The 15,779-nt window shown below is 45.4% G+C and overlaps 1 protein-coding gene across 1 annotated transcript in view; it reads right to left on the minus strand.

Annotated features, from left to right (window-relative positions):
- The window catches only part of LOC310990583 (uncharacterized protein), a gene marked incomplete at its 5' end in the record, with an annotated part of 25,004 nt that continues 9,225 nt past the window's right edge, over positions 1 to 15,779 (minus strand). The window contains 26 exons of the mRNA XM_083978015.1: positions 1 to 373; positions 1,440 to 1,612; positions 1,706 to 1,814; positions 2,977 to 3,185; positions 3,272 to 3,395; positions 3,965 to 4,053; positions 4,656 to 4,784; positions 5,350 to 5,511; positions 5,613 to 5,825; positions 5,929 to 6,141; positions 8,081 to 8,329; positions 8,412 to 8,564; positions 9,483 to 9,587; positions 9,725 to 9,931; positions 10,554 to 10,698; positions 10,912 to 11,124; positions 11,231 to 11,402; positions 11,649 to 11,772; positions 11,873 to 12,010; positions 12,598 to 12,804; positions 12,893 to 13,024; positions 13,380 to 13,488; positions 14,016 to 14,176; positions 14,306 to 14,375; positions 15,287 to 15,408; positions 15,496 to 15,689. Coding sequence (XP_083834141.1) covers positions 106 to 373; positions 1,440 to 1,612; positions 1,706 to 1,814; positions 2,977 to 3,185; positions 3,272 to 3,395; positions 3,965 to 4,053; positions 4,656 to 4,784; positions 5,350 to 5,511; positions 5,613 to 5,825; positions 5,929 to 6,141; positions 8,081 to 8,329; positions 8,412 to 8,564; positions 9,483 to 9,587; positions 9,725 to 9,931; positions 10,554 to 10,698; positions 10,912 to 11,124; positions 11,231 to 11,402; positions 11,649 to 11,772; positions 11,873 to 12,010; positions 12,598 to 12,804; positions 12,893 to 13,024; positions 13,380 to 13,488; positions 14,016 to 14,176; positions 14,306 to 14,375; positions 15,287 to 15,408; positions 15,496 to 15,689 — 4,190 coding nt within the window. The 3' untranslated portion in view covers positions 1 to 105. The remainder of the gene's footprint in view (positions 374 to 1,439; positions 1,613 to 1,705; positions 1,815 to 2,976; positions 3,186 to 3,271; positions 3,396 to 3,964; positions 4,054 to 4,655; positions 4,785 to 5,349; positions 5,512 to 5,612; positions 5,826 to 5,928; positions 6,142 to 8,080; positions 8,330 to 8,411; positions 8,565 to 9,482; positions 9,588 to 9,724; positions 9,932 to 10,553; positions 10,699 to 10,911; positions 11,125 to 11,230; positions 11,403 to 11,648; positions 11,773 to 11,872; positions 12,011 to 12,597; positions 12,805 to 12,892; positions 13,025 to 13,379; positions 13,489 to 14,015; positions 14,177 to 14,305; positions 14,376 to 15,286; positions 15,409 to 15,495; positions 15,690 to 15,779) is intronic.

Genomic DNA, 15,779 nt, shown 5'->3' on the forward strand with positions numbered 1-15,779 from the left:
TTCATTACTTTATTGATTATTTTTCTTACTGAAAAGTGTTAAAAATAATTCTGTTTTCTTTACTCAAGTGAAATCTAATCATAACGTTAACGAGTGTGGTCCTTTTTACTCGTCGGGAACGTAGGCGTAGTCCTCCTCCTCCTCCTCCTCCTCCTCCCGGGGCTCCAGTGGGGGGCTGCAGGGCGGGGGAGACGGGGACCGTGGCTCCTCCTCCTGCAGATCCATCGAGTTCTCCTTGATGGTGCTCCTCCGCCCGATGCTCCCTCCCATCCCGAAGCTCCTGCTGATGCTGCTGCTGCCGCCACCGCCACCGCTGCTGCTCCGCGGGCTGGGGCTACTGAACGCCGCCGCCTCCCCACCACCACCACCACGCCTGGGAACACCCGACACATCAGGAGGAAGAGACAGACGAGGAAGAAGAGGAGGGTCAGAGGGAGCGTGAAGGGCAGAGGAAGGAGAAGAGGAGAGAGAGCAGCGAGGACTCACGAGGTGGCTGCGGTTGCAAAGCGAGAATTAAACAACAAAACAAACGAAAAGAAGCCCCTGAAATGTTTTGAGGAGTAAACTGCAGATTGATGAGGATCAAAGTTAAAAAGCCTGTTGAAAGAAGAGGAAGAATAAAGAAGAAAAAGGAGGAGGAGGAGCTCTGAAGACAGATCACAGATGTCTGAGGGGAAGAGAGGAACCAGAGGAGCCAGACAGGAAAGGAGCAAAAGGAAATTTCAAATCACAAATCAGAGTTTCTACTCAAGTTTAACAGTGTTAATGCAAAGAGTCGCGGCTCAGTGTAAATGTAAATGTTAAGAGCCTCCTCTTTTCTGATTGGCTGCAGAGAGAAACTGATAGATGTACAGATGCATCTCATCATGGAAAAGTTTATTTATGTCAGTAATTAAATTCAAAAAGTGAAACTAAGAGATTATATAGATCCATTACACACATAATTAAACATTTCATGTCTTTATATACAGTATTTAATTTATTTTAATTGTAATGATTATGGCTTACATTTGAACTAAAATACAGACCTAAAATTCAGTATCTCAAAAAAATGTAAGTATGTAATGTAATATCACAAAAGACTAATTAAAAAAAGCATTTTTAAAATGGAAATGTCAGCTTTCTGAAAGGTATGTCCATCTCGACGCTCTCAATACTTGGTTGGGGCTTTTTGACTTGAACTACTGGAAACTGACTTTTCCATGATATTCAAATTTATTGAGATGCACCTGTAAAACTAAACTGAGGTGGTTTTTCAAAACGACAAATATATTTTCTTATGGATCGACAGTTCAAATTAAACACGTGGAAAAATGTCAGAAATGTCTGAATGATGAATGAATGTCAGAAAATCTCTCTCTCTGTTGAATAGTTTTGTATTGTTGAACTCCAGCTCCTCCACCTGTCTCCACCTGTCTCCCCTCAGTCTGAGCCGTTACCTCAGCTTGCTCCGGAGCGACGACACCTCTCTGTTGAGGCCGTCGTTGGCCTCGCTCGCCTCGTCCAGCTCCCTCTGCAGTTTCCTACGAGCCCCCGCCATGCGCTGCGCCTCCTCCTCCGCCTCCTCCAGCTGGTGCTTCAGCTGCTTCACCCGCAGGTTGGACTTCTCTCCCTGTGGACGAGTGGACGACGACGGGGTTAAGTGACTTGAGTGTGTGATGAATTATGTTTTTTTGGCTGGTTACCTGAACGCAGCGGCGTTTACCTGGTCTTTGTACTGCTGCGCCTGCTTCCTCTCGTCCTCCATCTGGATCGTCATGTCCTTCAGCTTCTTCTCTCGCTGACGCAGATTCTTGGCATTGGCCTGACGCTCCCTACACATCCACATCATCATCACCATCATTTACATCAACGCAGCATTTTTGTTTTCTCATCACAAACTTTTCTCAAGTTTATTTGCCAGTATCTCCATCATGTGTGTCCCATTGTGGGTTTGAATTAAACTTTTCCATCTTAAAGGAGAAGTGCCGTTTTTTACAACCTGGACCTTGTTTCTGGTACATACGGTACAATACAGTCGTTTACTCACCCGTATAACTTTGGTGTAATTAGGAGTCCTTCTGACGATATTTAGATCCATTCGAGATAAGAGACGCGTATATCCATACAGTGGGAGTGATCGGGGCACTGAAATGCTGCATTATCTGCCGCAAAACCTGTTCTGTTATCGCCATCCGCGGTCTGTAGAAGTCTGACAAAAATTCAGCCATGCGGCACAAAACTCGCAGTAGCAAATTCCAGGTAAACAAGCCGACCGTTGCAGAGTGAATGAGCCGTGCTGCGGCTGTGTGCGGCACTCAGAGATGACATCATCCAGTTCAGAGGTTAGCAGGTCAATCTACAGACCTCGGATGATGACGATAACAGCAACTCCAAACTCATAGGGGAACAAATCATAACAAGATTTTGGTGAAATTAAGCTAATGCGTTATAATGGGCATTCTCGGTGCCCCGATTACTCCCACTATATGGATATACGTGGCTCTCGAATGGATCTAAATATCGTCAGAAGGACTCCTAATGAAACTAAAGTTGTATGGGTAAGTACGTGACCGTATTTTATGCCAGAAATAAGATCCAAGTTGTAAAAAATGGCACTTCTCCTTTAAAGGAGACATAATATGCCCCTTTTCCACAAATTAAAATAGTTCCCAGGTGTCTTAAAGACATGTCTGTGACATGCTTCGGTCAAAATAAATCCCTTTAAATGCAAATGAACCACTTCTACTGGTACCAGGTAGGGGTGGTATTATGCAAATTCGACAACTAATGACATCACTGTCAGACAACCGAGGGATCAGCTCGTAAAACCACATGGATTTTAACCTAGGGATTTTTTTTTAATCAATTCTCACATTTTAGGGGCCGGAAGGCAAGACAAACACCCACATATACTGTATGTTAAAGAGCCTTCAAAAAGTGATATTTCCATAATATTTCCCCTTTAAAACTCAATTTCCCATCATGCATCATTACCTGCTCTCGATCTCCAGCTGCTCCTCCGCCTCTCTCAGCTTGGCCTCGAGGGCGGTGATGGAGGATTTGAGCTTGGAGCGTCCCTGGCCCTCGATCTCCTGCAGCTTGGCCTTCAGCTCTCGGTTCTGTCTCTCCAGCTGCTGCCTGGACCCCTCCCTGCTCTGAGCGGTGGACCGCTCCGCCGCCAGGTCCGCCCCCATCTGCTCCACCTGCACGGCACCAGGACACCAGAGTTACAGTAGGAGCTCAGACTCTCAGACTGACACCGCTCCAGCCTCTGTTGTGCACCACCTACCAGCTGCTGGCTCTTCCTCAGCCGGTCGTTGAGACTCTCCGCGTTGGACTGCTCCTCCTCCAGCTCCTCCTCCAGCTGACTGATCTTCGTGTCCAGACGACGCTTCTCATCCGACAGCAGTGACCTGAAGAGGAGGAGGAGGAGGAGGATGGAGTAAAGGAAAGGTAACAATGGTTAAATTTAAATGGTATCAGGCAGGGATTCCCAAACTGTGGTGTGCAAGCTGCTGCTAGGGGGTGTGTCACATGAAAAAGGTAATGGCGACGCTATGGTTTTATATTTTACAAAGAAATAAATAATCCATACATTATTTCAAATGGGTTTTCACTGTGTAAATCATAAAATTCAAGAATATAATTTGCAAACCTGAATTAAAAACGTTTTAATAAACAATAATAAAAAAAAAAAAGTACCCAAAATCCAGTTGATAAATAGACTATGCCTTTAGCTAGGTCGGGAAGTAGAAGGGGGTGCTCGGCCTAAAAAGTTTGGGAACTGCTGGTATAAAGTATATACATCCAAAACTTCAGATTGGAGGAATGATGATTATTAAAACTATTCAGCCTCTGGACAATACTGTATCTCATGGATTTTCCACTGGATGTTCAGGATATTTTCCTGCCACCACTAAAATACTAATCACATTTTTCTTTATTCCCTGTAAAGTCAAAGCTCTGAAGATCAAACACCGACCTCCCAGAGGAGTTACTGGCCAGTTCTTCGTGCAGCTCGTCTCTTTCTGTCTCCGCCTGCTTACGAGCTCTCTCAGCAGCTGCCAACATCTGGACAAACACACACACAGACAGACAGGGAGTGGGTGGTGATTGAAATATAGGAGGTAAGAAACTCTAAATATAATGTTATAAGAAATGGTTGTAAAGAAAGATATTTCTGACGTGCTGGTTTGCAGGTTTGTGACCTCTGAATTATTATTTATTCACTCATTTACTTTTTTGTATTACTAACTTATTTATTTATTTTTAATTGATTCATATTTCTACCTGCCAATTTAGATATTTATGCTTCTTTATTGATCTTATTAATCTATTTATTTTTTTATTCTTGAATATTACTACTGTTATTATTATTCATTTATTTGATTTTGATCTATTCATACATTAATTTATTCACTTGTTTATTTATTTTATCTTCCTCTATCAACCCATCTTTTTTTTCTTCCCTTTTGTTTGTCTTTTTTTTTTTACTTTTTACTATATATGTGTCCATCTGCTGTGGCTAGGTAAGGGATGGGGGTAGGAGGTTGGTATCTGTTCTAGGGTATGCTGAATTTACATCTGTAATTACTATTGTATAGAACACTATTGTTGTTCTAATATGTAAAATTCAAAAAACACATAAAAAGAAAAGAAACACATGACCTCACCTCGTGCAGCTGGGCGATGTCGGCCTCCAGGACCTTGACTCTGCGCTCAGACTCTCTGGCTGAACCGAGCACCTCCTTCTGGGCGGCACGAGAGTCATCCAGGTCCCGGCTGAGATCCTTCATCTGGCCCTGAGAGGAGCAGAGAGGGGAGAGGAGTCAAGACCCGGACACAAATGGGCTTTTAAATAAACAGTTTTTGTCTCAAAATGCATTTGAATGAGCTACAAAAATGAGCAAACTTAAAAGGACAACGAGAAGTTTTGGAAAAGCAAGGCGTTTTCACACTACATTTATGAGCCTCCATGCGCACCGTGAAATTCTTTGACCGGTGCAAGACAGACTCATGTTTTCATTCATCAAGAATTTAAGTCAGAGGTTCGAAGATCAGATACCGATTCCGACCATAAACGGCGATTCGGCGGCGTTATTATCATAACTCGCCGCAAAACTGAAAGTAAGGAAACGCTGGTCGGCTCGACCAGCATTTCCACCACCACTAATAATAACAAAATAACGATAGAGACAAAACTATATATTTATCGAAAATGGGCCCATTAACAAGTGTGGGTAACGTAGATTCATCCACATTAATATGAGACTTTTTTATTGTCGCAGAATTTTTCGTTCTGCCAATGGAGAAAACTCCTCGTTGTCCCTTTAAAAAATACGAGGAGGCTCAACCTGAACCACTGACCTGGATCTTGCGGAGCTGCTTCACGGCCTCGTCGCGCCCCCTGTTGGTGGCCTCCAGCTGGTCCTCGATGTCCTTCAGCTCCCCCTCCAGCTTCTTCTTCCCGGCCGACGCCTGACCTCGTTGCTTCTTCTCCTCCTCCAGCTCCGCCTCCAGCTCCCGCACCTGATGCAGCAGTAAGAAGAGGAACAGTTAGTTATTTCCTAAATGGTGTCTTATCTGTAAACGACAAGATGAAGACGTAGCGGCTGCAGGTCGTTCTCCACCTGCTTGAGGAGCTGCTTCCTCTTCTCCTCGCCCATCTCGTCGTGGGCCTGCAGCTCCCTCTCGTGCTGAGCTTTGGTGGCCTGGCTGTTGACCTCCAGACGCAGCTTGGCGTCCTCGGCCACCTGCAGCTCGTCCTCCAGCTCCTCCATCTGCGTCCTCATCTCCTCCATGATGGCCTCCAGGCCGCGTTTGGCCTTCTCCAGGTCGTGGACCTGATGGAGGACGGAGAGAGAGAGAGAGGATCAGATCACATCGTCACGTCATCATGTCGACTTTTCTAAAATCATTCCTTCACGCTCAGACATCGTGTCTTACGTTCTTTCCCACGTCGTCCTTAGAGCTGATGAGGTCCTCCATCTCGGCTCGGAGACACTTGATGGACTTCTCGGCCTCCTCCAGCGTGTCCTGGCTCTCGTCCAGAGCTCTGGACAGAGCCAACACCCGAGTCTCCTTCTCCCTCACCTCCGCCTCTGCTCGATCCCGGTCCTCTGCAAACTTACAGGACACGGCTCGCTCCTCTGCCAACATCTGCCCGACGTGAACACAAAGGAGATTGACATCAGTGTTTCTAACATATATATACACGCTCTCCTTAACTCTTTGACTGCCAGCCATTCTCACAGCAGCTTCCTCCAGCTTGCCAGGCTTTTTCCAGCTTTTTGACTGATTTCCGTAGACCCACCATATATTATGTACTGTTACTACATACACATTCAACCCATCAAAGGAAAGATGAGGGTCTCTAGTTTCCAGCAAAAAAAACTGTTTGTTTCTATCTTGTTCCAGTCTTGTGAAATTTGCGGTTGAATATAGGTTACTTTAGCCCAAAATGCCATTTTGGCACCAAAATCTTGAGAAAAAGAGGTTTTTGTGTCGGCTGTCATTTTCAGGTGAACCAGTACAATTGGCTCCTTTATATTTTGCTTAGTGATGCCTCAGCATCTGTACAGTTGTTCTCTTGTAAACAACAACTAAATCAACACTGACAAATGACTTTTGATGACAACAGACAAAACATTTAGCTACTGACACACACTACTGCAGCCTTTTTTCTTTCTTTTCTTTGAGTTACAACTTTTTCTTTCCTTTTTTTTAGTGTGTGTGCGTACGTGACGTGTGCGTGTGCATGTAGGCTACGTGTGCGTGTGTGTGTGCGTGCGTGTGTGTCTGTGTGTGTGCGCGGATCAGTTCGACAGGTTTTTGTAGCCGAAACACGGCACTTTAGATCAGATCCAGCTTCCTCTGGTCAGCAGGCAGCGGTCTCACTCACTCTCTTTGTCTCACACACACACACAACACACACACACACACACAGCCTACAGCTCTGGCTGACGTGTCCCCTGAACTCACAGCCACAGACAGTCTGCTCACAACAGACAGACACCATCTTTAGCTCTCCTCGCGTTCGCCGGCGCCGTCCGCTCCTCATCCACACTAGATCGCGGGATTTTCAAGCTGCTATCCGAGTGATTTCTCGCAAAATCTGGCGACTTTCCAAACGCTCTTGACGACTAACGACGAGCGATCAACGGGGTTGTTGTTACTAACGTTTGTGCTTTGTATCACGGAGCTGCACGGAGCTTCGACGAGCTGCCGAGCCGCCATGAGCCCCGCCGCCGCCCCCTAAGCTCTCACCGGCGGCCAGAGTGTCACGGAGCGGCGCCGCTGCAGTCAGACACCCGCACCGCTCCGTGAGGGGGGAAAAACACGCTATATTTTTTATATCTCTCAATCCAAATGTGTTTTTCTGCACTTTATTTTGATGATACAAGTCTGATCTTCACAGAGGAGTAGGGCAAGACATTCAACATGGCGTTGCCATTAAAAAAACGCTAAGACGAGTTATCTCGTCTTTGGCAGACTACGCTTGGATTCGCTAAGACGAGATAACTCGTCTTTGGCAGTGAAAGAGTTAATAATAATAATACATTGCACGATTGACTGTAATGACTCCATGCCTGCGTAAAGTGACTTAGTACAGTGTTAAAGTATGTCAATACAACTGATACACAATAAAAACCTTAAATTATAAAAGTTATTCCAGGATATTATGCAGATTTGTTCAGCAGAGCAACTGATGTTGGGAGAAATTAGAGCTTGTGCCTATTGGTTTTAAGCCTACAAGCTATATGTACAGTATATCGTCTCCCAGATGGTAAAAGTTCATATTCATTATGCAGAATATGTGAACGATCATTTAAAATTAGTTTTTTTTAGTTCTGATCACCATTGTAGCAGCTCCCACTATCTTTTCAATTTTGGATTTACTCTGGACAGTGCAGAGCCGAACCACGCTGCTGATCCAAACCTCATCATTTTAAAAGGTTAACATGATTTTACTATTCACGCCAAACTGCAAGAAGTAAGAAGTGCAGCCTTTAGACAGTTTACCACATAAAAAATCACCATGTCAGAGGTGAAGTGAACAGAGTGACGCACAAGGAGCCAGACACACTAACTCACTGACCTGATCGAACTTCCTCTGCTTCTTCTCCAGGTTGGACACCAGCTGCCTCTGGCCGTCCAGGTCCATGAGGACGTCCTCCAGCTCCTGCTGCAGGCGGCTCCGGCTCTTCTCCAGCTTGTCGTAGGCCGAGGCCTTCTCCTCGTACTCGCCGTTGACCGCCTCCAGCTCCCGCTGCAGACGCTTCTTCCCCTCCTCCAGCATCTCCACCGCCCCCGACAGCTCGTCCAGCTTCTTCTTGTTGTCCGACAGCTGCCAGAGGGCGAGACGGAGTTTGTCACGTTGCTGCTGCGCATCCTGAAAGATCCCACTGATTTACTGTGGAGTTACTGACCTGCATGTTGAGGCCGGACACCTGCCTCTCCACGCCCCGCTTGGCCTCGGTCTCCTCCTCCAGCTGCTCCGTCAGGTTGTTTCTGTCCTCCTCCATCTGGCGGAGACGTCCCGACACATTCAGCTTCTGGCGGGTCTCCTCCGACAGCAGCTCCTGGAGGAGAGAGATGACGAGACGTCAGTCAGTTCAGTCCCAACTGAGACGCCTCAACGTTCATGGTCTGCAGAGGAGGAGCCCTGCTGACGTTCTAGCGTCACCATGAGGTTCAGGGTTCCCACGCGTCCTGGAAAACCTGAAACACCTTTCCAAAAAGTCATTTTCCAGTCTTGATAAACATATCACATGGAAAACGAGAAAAAATGTCAAATGTGCTGCAAAAGCTTCAGTTGTTATTTATCAGCTACCAGAGCAGTATTTGACTTTTTCTGAACTAAGCTAAACTAGCAACTTTGAGTTGATGAGTGTTTCCAGTATCGGACCGTGAGCATGAGGGTTTTCTCTCCTCTACTGAGTGACAGATAGAGGAGCAGCAGAGAGCTGTTTTGGGCGTGGTTTAAAAACAAAAACATGTTTGCATTGTTCTTTGATGAATTAATAATAATAAATTCTAAGTATGACAGTTGACGGGTCCTGCCACTATGCCTCCAATTGATCATGTGCCCTGGCTACTTGGCCACAGGGATATCCCTTTGGTCGAATGGTCAGCACGCATGACTCTTACCCGGAAGACTAGGGTTCAAACCCCCCCCGGGCCCTCCTTTGTCCCTGCCACATAAGCATGTAAGAGATTATTTCATAGATAAGTTAGAGCCATAGACTGCACATCTTTAAATCAGACTTCTTGGGGCGAGAGAGGAATAAACATAGAAACAAACTGGTTAAATGTACAAAATAAGGTACAACTGGAGAAAACATAACTTCTCCAAAGCATGAATTGGACGGGGGATGCATTAGTGTATGGCGTAATAACATGTCTGTCATACTGTTTCAGCTCCTGGAAAATGATTTCAAGAAAAGAGTGGGAACCCTGTTGTGACATCTCAACAGGTGTAACTTCACTGTGTCTCTCACCTGAGCGTCCTGGAGCTGAGAGCTCAGACTGGAGACGTCTTTGCTCAGCTTGATGTTCTTTCCCTCGGCCTCGTTCAACAGACCCGACACACCGTCCAGCTCCACCTACAGGTCGAGAGAAATGTTCAGAGGAAGAGAAAGAAACTGTAGTTTTATCCTTCACTCTCTTTAGTAGCTCCAGATACAACTCGTACAACAGAGTCTGACAGTATGACAGATTAATTCATATTGTCAGGACTCACGGTCATCTTTGAGACTCTCTCTCCCAGCTCCGTCCTCTGCCGCTCGCTCTCGTTGAAGCGCGAGTGCAGGTCGTTCAGCTGACCCTCCAGCTTCTTCTTCTTGTGCTCCACGTCCTGTTTGGCGCTGGCCAGCGATCGCAGGTCGGCACTCAGGTCTGACGTCTCCTTCTCCAGAGCCTGCTTGGCTTTCTCCAGACCAGCCCTCACCTGGACGCACAGGTGAGTACGGGAGAGTCAGCCGAGTCAACACATGAAGCTTTAAAGGGATAGTTCAACATTTTGGCAAATTGGCCCATTGCCATAATTCCTATAGTTTTAGGAGTAGGTTTGTTACCTTTAAGTTGTTTTCTAGGTAAATTCATGCAAAACCACTGATGCACGTTCCCATCAGGGGCAGTTTTTCGGCAAGCAGTCTCTGCACTTGCTTCGAAAACAACTCTGTCTTGTAACGTTCTGTTATTATCTCATAGCGTGGTGAATGTGCAGGTCACAACTTGTCCACCAGAGCGTTTTGGAGTTGTTGGATTGTGTATTTGATGAGTTTGATGAGGGAAACCAAGAAATCCCATTAGCCTCCGTAGTGTAGCTCTGAGCAGCTCGCGGCTCTGCTCCGCCGTTCTAAAAATAGCTTGCACCGACAATTAAAGGTAACAAACCTACTGCTAAAACTATAGGGATTATGGCAATGGGCCAATTTGCCAAAATGTTGAACTATCCCTTTAAGTCTTCCTTATTTTCACATTCATCTATGTTCGTTTTCTGTGTGTGTGTGTGTGTGTGTGTGTGTGTGTGTGCGGGTTTCTGTTTCTGTGTGTGTGTGTTGGTGTACCTTCTTGGCCTGCTCCAGCTGCTCACTGAACTCCTCCACAGCCTGAGTGTGTTTCTGTCTCATATCCTGGAATTGAGCCTCGTGGCTCCGCCCCTCTTCCTCCATGGCTTTCTTCAGCATGGCCACCTCCTGCTCACGCTTCGCCCTGTCAAACACACACACACACACAAAAATCACTTCCCTTTAACACATCCAACAGTAACACGATCTGCAGAACCATCTTGTAAATAAACCTCCGCCCGTACGCCGATGATGCCGTTACTTACAGGTCAGAATCTCCTCAGGTATCAGCTTTCCATATTCACCTCCTAATCATCATTATTACAGGTTATGCATGATAATTATAGATCGTACAGACCGTAGCTCCTGCTGGGCGGCCGTGGTGTCCAGACTGTCCTCCAGCTCAGTGCGCAGAGCGTTCAGCTCCTCACCGAGGTCCCGTCGCGCGGCCTCGGTCTTTGCCCTCGTCGCCCTCTCGGCCTCCAGGTCCTCCTGCAGCTCCGAGAGCAGAGCCTCCAACTCCCGAATCTTCTTCACCGCCGCCCCGTGGTGATTGCTCTCCTCCTCCAAGCTGTGGACACACACAGAAAAAGTGAAAAATAGTGTCTCATCTTAACATTTTTAACCCCTTTAACTCTTGTTCACCTGTCATACTGTCAAACACTGCTCCGTCTTACCGGGCCTGTGTGGCCTGGAGCTCCTCTTCCTTGGCGGCCAGCTGGGCTCGCAGCTCGGCCAGCTGGTTCTGCAGGTCGCCGTTCTGATCCTGGAGGTCGGCCAGCTCGGCCTCCACCTTCCTCTTGGCCTTCTCCATGTCCTGACGACCCTTCTCCTCCTTCTTCATACGCACTGGAGTTTTGATAAAGACATTATGAGAAAACTGTTTAAGCTAATTTGTTTTTCATAACTATGGTCAATCCTCTTTTATAACCCAAATTGGTTCAAATATAACATTGACTCTTGCTGTATCTGAATTTTGTTGTAAAACATTTGAGGACTCTTCAACTTTTCCCCTATAAACCTTATGGTTTGTATTTTGCATGATGAATTATTTGCGGTAGGCCAGTAAAGACAGTATGGTATCTGCTAACTGACCCTCCAGGTCAGAGATCATGGACTCATGTTTGGCCTTGAGTTTGGTGAGGTTCTTGGACTTCTCCTCCTCCTCGGCCAGGTTGGAGCTCATGTCGGCCAACCTCTCCTCCAGAAGCTTTCGCTCCTAAAAACATACAAATAAAGAACAAGAGTTCAGTTTTAAACTGAACAAAACATCTGAGCACCACACTGGTGCATGATGATGGACCTGCTCTGCTTCACACCTTCTGCAGCTTGTTGTTCTGGTCCTCCATCTGCAGGATGTCCTCCTCCATCTTCTTCACTTTTCCCTCCACTGCCGCTTTCTCCAGCTGCAGCTTCTGCTCGGCGTCCTCCTGGTTGGCTATGTGCGCCTCCATCAGCTGCAGAAAAACACGGCGAGAGTGATGAAACTTAAAATGTGGGACAGTAAAAAAGCACTGTGGAGGAACTCAACTCAAATCAACTTTATTTATAAAGCACTTTAAACAGCCACAGCTGGAACAAATAAGAATAGAACATAAGACATAAAAACAATAATTTAGATCATACTGCACATCACTCTACACTGCTCAGTTGTGGGCTAGGTATAAAAAAGCAAGCCTACAGAAACTTCAAGTGGCATATAATTATGCCATGCATCAAGTCAATACCTTTCAGGCAGTGCAAAAAAATCTAGTCTATAAATTCATATGTAGACTAGATGAGTCAGGGAACAGTGAAGAGCTGTACTCATTACACATCAACTCTTAGGGAGAACTGGCATAAAAGTCTGTATATAAATTTGTTTTAAATTTGTACTTTTTATCGTGTGTTTTTTAGTAATCTGTCTTTTTGTCTTGTATTGTATCTTCTATCAAATGGACCACGAGTCTGCAATAAAGATATGAATGAATGAAAAAACATACAAGAGCAGAGTCTCATACTGGGTTTGAAAAGCCAAGGAATATAAATGGGAACGAGTGTCCACCTGTAGCTGCCCCTCCATGTCCTTCCTCTCCTGCTGCAGGGAGTTGCTGCGCTCCTCCTCCTCCTCCAGCCGCGCCTCCATCTCATGCAGCACCTCCTCCAGCTCCCCCTTCTTGGCCTCCAGCCTCACCCTCAGCTCCTCTGCCTCCGCGTACAGCTCCGTCTCCGCCTGCAGCTTCGACTCCAGCTGGGTGCGCTCCTCCATCAGCTACAAACGCACCTCAGTCAGTACTGGAAATACGTTTTGTTTTGTTTATACTAAAAAAAAAACAGATGAACACCTGCATGTGTCTCACCTGAGTGTGTTTCTGATTGATGTCCTTCAGCTCAGCCTCAGTCTTTGCCGCCACTTCTATCGCCGCCTTTAGCTCCTCGTCCTTCTGACCCATTTCCTCCTCTTGTCTGGTCACCTGCAGCAGCGGCTTCACCTGATCCACAGACAGACACATCACACATCAGACAACCACAACTTAGACCCGGCTTCTTTGCAATATGCAGATACAAAGACTTTCAAAGTAAAAGTCATTGCGCGCCAAAACCAAAAATTAACTTCAAGGACTTCAAGGACGCTTTATTTGTCATTGTCACAGCATGTAAAAAAAAAAAAAAAAGGGGAAAGGAAATATCGTTTTCCAAATAAAACACATAACATATAAGATATATATATATAACAATAAAAATAAATAAAAAATCAACAGTATTTAAAAACAGATTAAGAATCTCTTTGTACCATGTAGCATCAACAAACACTGGTGTGTGTGTGTGAGTGAAAAAGTGTGTAACCTTAGTAAAAAGCCTCCACCACTGCCAGTTCTTGAGTTTAAGGTAACAGGCGCAGTTTCTCTGGATGACCTTCATGGCGCTCAGCTGCTGCTGGCGTTTACTGAAGGCTCTGAAAACGAGAAGTTGCAGAAGATTTAGGTTTAAAGGAGACATGTTATGCCCCCCTTTCCACAAATTAAAATAGTTCCCAGGTGTCTTAAAGTATCTGTGACATGCTTTGGTCAAAATATCCCAAGGATCAAACATCACAGCTCTTTTCATCCTCCCAAAACAGCCCTGTTCAGAACGGCTGGTTTCAGTGCCTGTCCCTTTAAATGCAAATGAACCACGGCTTGCCCCGCCCCTTCTACTGGTCCCAGGTAGGGGTGGTATTATGCAAATATGAAACCTAGTTACATCACTGGAAGACAACCAAGGGAACAGCTCGTAAAACCACATGGATTTCAACCTAGGGAGCCTGCACATTACATATTTTTTTGTCAATTCTCACATTTTGGGGGGCAGAAGGCAAGACAAACACCCAAATATATATTAAAGAGCCTTAAAAAAGTGATATTTCCATAATATGTCCCCTTTAAGTGAGTATAGTGATTGTTATCACTGTAACATGTTTTAGACATCAGTCGTTCCTCTTACTTGCGGGCCAGGAAGCCTCGTGCTTGTGCTTGGAAGGCGATGATGACCACGGTGAGTTTGATGTCTCTCTCCTCCTCCAGCTGAGCCAAAACTCCCGTCCTGAAGAACATCTTACTCTGACCGATACGGAACAGGTTCGGGTCCAGATCCAGGTGTTGTACCTGAAGGGGAGAAGGAAAACAGTTCAGCCTCCACCTCTTATAAGTCCTTGCTCATAATCCACGGAGGATTCAACCAGGTCTGATCACCACCAGGAGCATGAACTGGATCAGCAGTGATCAGTAACTCACCATCAGACAACACGCCTGTTTCCCGTCCATGAAGCCTTTAGGGATGGCATTGGCGGCCAGAATCTCATATCTACAAATGAGAAAACAACATCAGTACTATGATCAGTACACAGTGGTATAATGTGTTAAATAAGCTCTAACACTTAACTTCCCAGATGGCGTGAGTTGGCATCATTACTACGACTATGATTTACACTTCTGAGCAGAGAATGAAAACCTCAATTACATTTTTCTAATTTTAATCAGGATGTTATATGTATTCTTGGATGGGCACTGGTCTAATTGGTAACCCTTTAATTTACAGGTCGTTAATTATGTGATAATGTCAAGAAATAACAATTAATTGTGTCATAATGTCTAGAAATTGCCTGGAAATAACAGTCAATTTCATAGTAATGTTGAAAAATAGAGCCAAGACACAATGATTGATTGCGTACAAATAGCCCAGAAATATCGGTCAATTGCAAAGGACTTGGTGGAGAAAAATTCTGGCCTTTCCAAAAAAATTCAAAGCATGAAAAGCATGTGTAATCTTTATGGAAAAGCGTGACATTACTATGAAATTGACTGTTTTCTAGGCTATTTCTTGACATTACTACACAGTTAATTGTTATTTCTTGGCTATCTCATAATTAATGGCCTGTAAATTAAAGAGTTACTGTCTAATCCAGTAAATCTCTATCAGAGCAACCTTGATTGTTAACTAACATTCTTTATTTATAGTCCCAGTCACAGATGAAATACTTTGTGTTTGAACCCAGTGAAGTGAATTTTACTTTGAAAGATTTCAGCCAGTGAACAGTGAACTGAGTTGGTGCCTGCTGCCCTCTGGTGGTCGAAGTTAAGAATTGCAACCGTGCATTTAAATTCATATCCAACACACAATGGTGATATGTAGTAAAGCTGCTCTCTAAAGCATTAACAGTGGTGGATAGTAGATATGAGTACTTGTATTGATCCTTGATTTAAGTCTTTCCTGACCTCTGTCTGAACTCCTGGAAGACAATGCGGTTGGGGAATCCCTGTCTGCAGATTCGGATTCCTTCCAGCACGCCGTTACACCGCAGCTGCTCCAGCACCAGGTTCGAGTCCATCTTCCCAGCCTGCAGCACACAACAATCACTGAGTCGACTGTGCAAACAAACAGATGTAGACTTCTTTCTACAGACGGTATAAAAACAACAACATACCCTCTTCTCGTGGTTGGGGATGATGCAGCGGACGAAGTTGGGCTGGGTGTTGTGCAGCGTGGTCATCAGCTTGCCCAGAGACTCTTTGTACAGCTGGCCCACCGTGCGGAACATGCCCTTCTTGGATTTCGTGGAGGTGGGCATCGAGCTCTCGGACATCTTGTTCATGGTCTCCAGACCCACCACTCGATCCGCTGACGAGTGCATCAGACAACGTTTAATACCTCATTTTATCATCGTGAAGCCTCCAGATAAAGTGAAAGTGAACAAGAGGCTCCGTGGAG

The sequence above is a fragment of the Trachurus trachurus genome (assembly GCF_905171665.1).
Source record: "Trachurus trachurus genome assembly, chromosome: 8".
Taxonomy (NCBI): Eukaryota; Metazoa; Chordata; class Actinopteri; order Carangiformes; family Carangidae; genus Trachurus; species Trachurus trachurus.